Source organism: Agelaius phoeniceus, chromosome 4 (genome assembly GCF_051311805.1).
Source record: "Agelaius phoeniceus isolate bAgePho1 chromosome 4, bAgePho1.hap1, whole genome shotgun sequence".
NCBI classification, from domain to species: Eukaryota; Metazoa; Chordata; class Aves; order Passeriformes; family Icteridae; genus Agelaius; species Agelaius phoeniceus.
This window is the reverse complement of record NC_135268.1, coordinates 18,439,286-18,445,988: the sequence shown is the minus strand read 5'-3', so window position 1 is coordinate 18,445,988 and position 6,703 is coordinate 18,439,286. Positions and strand designations below refer to the sequence as shown.

The following is a 6,703-nucleotide window of genomic DNA, read 5'->3' as shown; positions in this document are numbered from 1 at the left end:
TAAACTTATGGAACACTAAGCAGAAAATTGGTCACCCTGGTGCCCTCCCTGAAAAAAAAATTGATAGCTTACACTGTCTAACTTGAGAACAGTTGTGAGACACAGCAGAACTCATTCTGAAAAGAATGTTTGTTTCTTTGTATGCCTTTCTGTTTTCCCTTTGAACTAAACTTCTGAGGCCTATTCATTTGGGAAAAGTGAAACCAAACCTGAGTTTGGCCAACGTGCTAAACTCAACTCAACTCTGCTCTGAAGCTTCCACCACATATTTGTACAAGTACCAGTCCAGCTACAATTTGAGTATATGCTACCAGGTTGAAATTCAACCAGGTTTCTGAAAAGAATGCAGCTTCTAACAGGGAAGCCTAACTTCCCATTTCATTTCAGTTTTGGAAGCTCTCTAAGACAAACTGACATTTGCTGTTAACAACAAACACACACACACACAAAGATCCAACTACCAGGTAACCTGGTGCTGCCTGCTTGAGCAGATCAGTGACACAGCACTCTGCCCACGCTGCTGGAGAATGTGGGAGCTGCACCATGGAAAGTGTGCTGGGGCCCAGCCCTCTCCCCATGGGGGTGCAGTACAAAACCTCACCTGCAACCCTCTCAGCTCAGAAATTAAGGTAACAGTCACATACATAAATACTTCACAGGCCCAATGCCTACATGTGAAAAATAATGCTTACAGGTATTGGCAGACTATTACCCCCAAACAGATCCAACTGGTAATGTAATTCCCTCTATTGTCACAGTTCAGTTTGTCTAGGAAAAAAAAAATCCACCTACTTTACTAAGCCCAACATTATGGTATTTCTTTTCCATTATTTTCTTCACTGGTTCCTCCTCCTTGAAAGTAATGAAGCAAAATCCACGTCTCTTGTTAGTTTTGTTGTCCATGGGGAGCTCTATGGATTCGACCTGGTGGAAGACAGTGATTTTACCTTTTATCCTGCCATTCATGTCACTGCAAAATCCCTCTAACAGGTCATACCTGTTACTGAAATTATTTAGATTTGAATATGACAATGTGGTCTGACTACAAATACAGAGCCAAAGTTCTCTGTACCTAGAGCACATGGGACTTCCTAGGCAAACAGTAGTTAAAGTCTTTAGTCCAGAGTAAACTGTCTGTAAGTTTGGAAGAGGGCACATATTTAGCAACCAAACTGCCTGAACAGTTATGAACTGAAGCTGGCACCATCTGATAACCAATAGGGGAACAGCAGCTGTAGCAAACTCATACAAGACCAGCTTTTAAAAACTTCAGTGATACTTAGCTCGTCTGCACCACCAAAACTGGGGACAGAGACTACACAGTTGTACAGAATTTAGGCAAAACTATCTCAACCTGTGCTATAGGAGATGAGCTGGGGTGGCTGAAGAGCATCTCACTGACCAAAGCACCCTGCTCAAAACACTGCCTCCCTCTCTGACTTATCCCAGCTCCCCCTTCCCTCAAACCAGGCTGCTCTACTCAGAGCCTGTAACTGAACATCAACATTCTGACCACTAACACACATGAACTACAATGGCCATAAAGCTTACATTAGATTTACATTAGCATCCATGCAGGCTGCACGTGGGGGATGCTTTCTATTAATACATTTGTGAAGACAGAACAGGTTCCACAAATAAAAGCAGTTTGTTTCACCACATACCTCACCAAAAGCCCCAAAGTATTCCCGTATTTTCTCCTCAGGTGTGTCTGGAGATAAGCCCCCAACAAAAATCTTTTTAACAGGTTCTTTTGTTTTCATGGCTTTAGCTCTTTTTGGATCAATGACCTTTCCATTCAGCTTGTGTTCTTTCTGGTCCATGACCTGAGGATAATTAAAACACAGTTTTACACAGTTCAAGCTAAATGTTTCACTGATATTTTGAGTAAGGCAAAAATTGATTCAATTTCAATACTTGGATCACACCAAGAAGTTGTTGCACAAAAACAAAGTTCTGTGATTTTTGATCACTATCCACTGACAGTTCTGACAACTGGAACCACTTATTACCCAGCAGAAGCAAGAGTGTAACACCTCTCAAAAAGTACTCTTCTCATCCTCAAACCTTATGAAGTAAAAAATCTGTACTTTAGATATCACAAAAGTCATGAAGGTGAAAATATTTCTGTGTGCTGTATCCACAGCATTTTAGAAAAGTTAACAACTAATTTTTGCTTGGATAGAGCTTAAATGTATCAAAGCTATTGGTCATACTCTAGGGATTCACGGTACAGCTCTGGATTTTACCAGAGCTGTAGTACAGCTCTGCAGGACCAGAAGTTCTTTGCAAATGCTGCTTTCACAGCAGCAAGCAGCAGACATTTATACACTCTATTTTTCAAGCACCCAAGTCCAATGGCTTGCAGAACCTGTAAGTGCCCAAATCCACAGCTCAGGAATCACTGCTGGTCCCGGACACAGCATCACGAGTAAGATGGTTCATAAAAGAAAGCATTTTCACAAGCACATGAAACATGCTGCACCCCTGAATCATCTTTACCAGAAGATGTAAGAACAACGCCTACAGTCATCCTAGTGAGTGCTTTATCTCTGATACCTGAATTTGAACATGTTTCATTACTTTAATCCTACCTTATCCACACTCTCTGACTCTTTGAAGAGCACAAAGCCAAAGCCTCTCGATCTGCCGGTGATGGGGTCCAACTTCAGAGTGCAGTCCACAACTTCACCAAACTTGGAGAAGTAGTCCTTCAGATCCTTCTTCGTGGTGTCCCAACTAAGGCCACCAATGAACATTTTCCTGTTAAGACAAGTTGGTCAATCTGTAAATGTGTGTTACCCAAAATCCTGCACTGCCAAGCTTTATGAGCTCAATACCCTAATGCATGGAACTGGCCAGATTTTATCAGTCATGTCACTACACACATGGGCCTGCACTTTTTGACAACTTGCTCAAGTGAGTCTGGCCAGGACAGATAAAGACTTTCACATACACAAACATCTTGCACTGTCTTCTCCTGCAGCTGCTTACTCTGCTGTCCCAAGAAACTACCAGCAGTAGTGACAAAAAGATATTTTACTACTTCTTTACATCCCCATCACGTGTTTAATTCCATCCAGTTATCTGTGGAGCCTCCACACAACTGAAACACACGCAGGCAGATTAGATTTGTAAGGAAGTGTGGTTAAAACAGAAGCATTTATCTACCAGTCTGGACTGGACATATGCCCAAATTAATAAACTAAAATGAAGTTTAGTCAAGTTCCCTTCCCCAGAAAGCAGTTATGAAAAAGCAAAGTATTGGATGGTCAGAAGTTCTCTTTTCTCACAAGAACTTTATATAAACACCTGGCATAATCCATTACCATTAAGAGAATATCTCTCCAGTATTTCTACAGCACCAGTGCTGCTGGGCAGATGTGTACAGCACATAATTCATAACCTGTATTTTCAAAAGCACACTGGAAGCTTAGAATCAAATCATGACCATCCCAGGATGTTAGTAAGGCATAAAACCCCAAAATTTTAAAAGATGAAAAATCAAGCCAGTATACACACAAATGAAACATTCCAGGTTATTAGGCATAGGGCTTAGGAACCCATTCAAAAGAGGATTTGATTTGAGATGATCTCTTCTAATACTGATAAAGAAGATTTTACTGTGAGCTCTAACCAAAAAATATGATCCATTATGATCTATAAAAGCACTTTCTACAAAGCTTTGCCCGTTTTCACTGTCCCACCTTATTTCACAATCAGACACAGTTATCAGAAAACCTGAAAAACCACTGTATCATGTTTCCAACCCTCCCACTTCCCACGCACAAACATTGCTGCCAATCGTGTAAAAGAGCATTGCACCTCCACAACTCAAACTCTCTTGAATCAAAAGCTGCTCCTTTGAACTACCTCTGCTGACTTAGCTGTGCTCTCACAGAATTAACAAGAGCATTCAGTTTCTGACAAAATCCATACAGATGAGGGGTTCAGGAGCTTCAGATGTTTTTATAGCAAGTCTCCAATTCTGTAAAGAAGGAGCACCAATTCTCCATCCCTTTATCTGCTTTTCCAATTCATTCCAGATCTCTCTTCAACGAAGTACCAACAGCCCCTTCTATCAGCTGTGACTTCTTACTGTCCTCATGGAATGAAGGGCCCACCCCGGTAAACCAGCAGCCTCACCCCAGTACAGGCAGTGAATCAAAGGAGCTTTCTGCCCTTTGCTCACCCATCATTAAGGTCCTTAGCTTGTCTGCTGTTCTGTGGAGGGCTTTTCAAGCAGCCAAACTGAGGACACACAGGATGCAGCATCGTGTTTCTGACACACTGTGGATAGTGATGCCCTAGCAGCTACTGCTGAACTGACACTTGCTACACAAACCACCTGCCTCCATGTTAACATACAGACCCCACTTTGTATTCCTAAGGACAGGCAGACCAAGAACCACGAGCTTGAAACCAAGAGCCTCGGAAGGTTTTTCATCTCTCCAAGCAGGAACTGCACCTTTGAGCCCAGTCACAGAGCAGCAAACCACAGCTGCTTCAGTCTGCCCCTACATCCACTACTGCTCCAAGGGACACTGAGCTCAGGTCAGGGCTACACACCCCAAACATGAGCACAGCAATTCAGGAGCAGTGGCACAGCGCTGCCAAAAGCTTGTAAAAATACACACGTTTCCTAGCCCACACTATGGCTGGTCTAAGCCACATCAGCACACACAGCTTCCCAAAATAAGTTACCAGAAGTGCACTGGGAAAGCTTTCAAACCTTAGCTAAACAAGGTATCACAGATCGGCTTTTTTCCCTTTACTACCAGAAGTGTTGTCAAAAAAACTTTGTTTCCTGTACAGCATGAAGAGCTGATGGTTCAAAAAGACCGAACCAGACTGCGAGTCAATGTGCGATAAATGTAATCACTGCCCAGTATCACCGCGCGGCTTAGAGACCACTTTTTCTAAGCTCTCTTGCCTCAAAGGAACCTGAGTTTGCACATGAAAACCCTTTAATTGGTGTGTATTCAAGGGTAATAAGTAAAACAAACATGCAAACGCCAAAGGCATTTACAGCTGTTAAGAACAGCTGAAAAGTAACAAAACCATTTTAATTTCTGCTAATGCCAGCAAAATACTCAAAAAATGGTTCCTGCTCTCTCTCTCTCTCTGCATTATTCCAGATTATTAACATCTCTCTCAGCAACATCCCAAGTTATTACTGAAGGAGGAAGACACTCAGGAAGGTTTTGCAGCAGGAATCTGCAGGACTCAGTAGTTAGCACTCCTTTATCCAGGTTATTTTCTGCCTTGACCAAAAACAGACCTGCAGCTCGAGTTTCACGGCCCGACAGGAGACAGCAGAGTGCAACAGCCTGTCCTGTCGCTGGATTTATTACACACAAATTTCACCGGCAATACAAAGGGACACTGCCCCAGGCATATAGAGATTAAAAGCTGTATTTACTCGCCATAAAACAGAGTAATAGAACATGCTGAGTTGGAAGGGACCTATGAGAATCATCAAATCCAACTCCCAGCTCTGCATAGGACACCCCAAGAGTCACACCATGTGCCCGAGAACATTTTCCAAGTGCTTCTGGGACTCTGTCAGACTTGGTGCTGTAACCACTTCCCTGTTCTATTGCCCAACCACCCTCTAGGTGAAAAACCTTTTCCTGATGCATAACCTGAACCTCCCCCGGCTCAGCTTCCTGCCTTTTCAACTCCTACTTCTCAAGTTTGGACACCACCTAACATAATCCTCCCGACAACAAGTTCCGGAGAAGCAGAGGCATGTTTTAGGCTGGGAAGAAGTCCCGGTAGCTGACGCCTCTGGCACTCGGCTAACACACAGTAATGTTTGCAGCACAGAGCAATAGTGCAACTGCAACCAGAGCATTCGGCTACACCGAGTTACTGTCCTCACGCACGCACCGCACTTTAACTCCTAGAAAAGGCATCGTTAAAAAGAAAAACAAGTAAAAGGGGCCTGCAGTTTGAGGCACATCGCACCATTTGCACATCGCGGGACCTGACGCCGCCCCCGCCGCTCGGCCCGTGACGTCGCCGAGGCGCCAAGTAAACAAACAGGGCAGCGAACGGGGCCGGGGGCGCCGCGCCCCGCCCGGGACACACAACCCGCCCCCGCCGCTCACCCCTCGTCCTCCTCGTTCTTGCTGGCGTCGATCTTGGCTCCCTCTGACTCGACCCCGCCGCCGCCGCCGCCTCCCCCATCGGTGCTCCCCGCCCCCGCCTGCCCCTCAGGCTGCTCCGCCGGCTCCGCCGCGCTGCCCCCGGCGCCAGCCGCTACCGCCGCCGAGTCCAGAGCGAACTGCTGATCCGACATGGCGCCGCCGCCGCCCCGCACCGGCCACCCCCGGTGCCGCCGCCTCCCCGCCGAGGCCCCGGCCCCGCTGGCGGCCCCGGCCGAGCGCGCCGATCCCGCCGAGCCCTCCTCCTCTCGCTCCCTGTTTTTAATGGCGCCGCCACCGACCCAACCTAAAATGGCGGCCGGAAGGAGCGCGGCGGGCGGACACGTGACACCGCCCCCGGGAGCCGTGAGGGAGCGCGGGGGGAGCTCGGCGCAGCCCCGGGAGCAGCCGGAGCCTCGGGGGCCGGCACGGACACTCACGGAATCGATAGGGCTGGGCTGGGCCTCTGGAGATTATACAGTTCAACCCCCCCGCCCAAGGCAGGGCCACAGGAACTGGTTGGGGTGGGTTTGGAATAGCTTCAGAGAGGGAGA

At 46.5% G+C, this 6,703-nt stretch overlaps 1 protein-coding gene across 4 annotated transcripts in view; it reads right to left on the bottom strand.

The window, feature by feature from the left end:
* HNRNPD (heterogeneous nuclear ribonucleoprotein D) overlaps positions 1-6,472 on the bottom strand; it is a 9,322-nt gene extending 2,850 nt beyond the window's left edge. For 3 of the 4 annotated variants that reach the window (XR_013182004.1, XM_054632679.2, XM_054632680.2), the window contains exons 1-4: positions 6,114-6,465; positions 2,595-2,763; positions 1,665-1,826; positions 793-924 (exon numbers count right to left, since the gene is read on the bottom strand). Coding sequence is in view for 3 of the 4 variants with exons in the window: in XM_054632679.2 (XP_054488654.2) it covers positions 793-924; positions 1,665-1,826; positions 2,595-2,763; positions 6,114-6,304 (654 nt within the window). In the remaining variant the exon portion in view is untranslated. Of the gene's footprint in view, positions 1-792; positions 925-1,664; positions 1,827-2,594; positions 2,764-6,113 lie in introns of all 4 variants that reach the window. The other variant, XM_077177022.1, reaches the window with a different exon arrangement.
* Between the last annotated feature and the right edge of the window lie 231 nt (positions 6,473-6,703).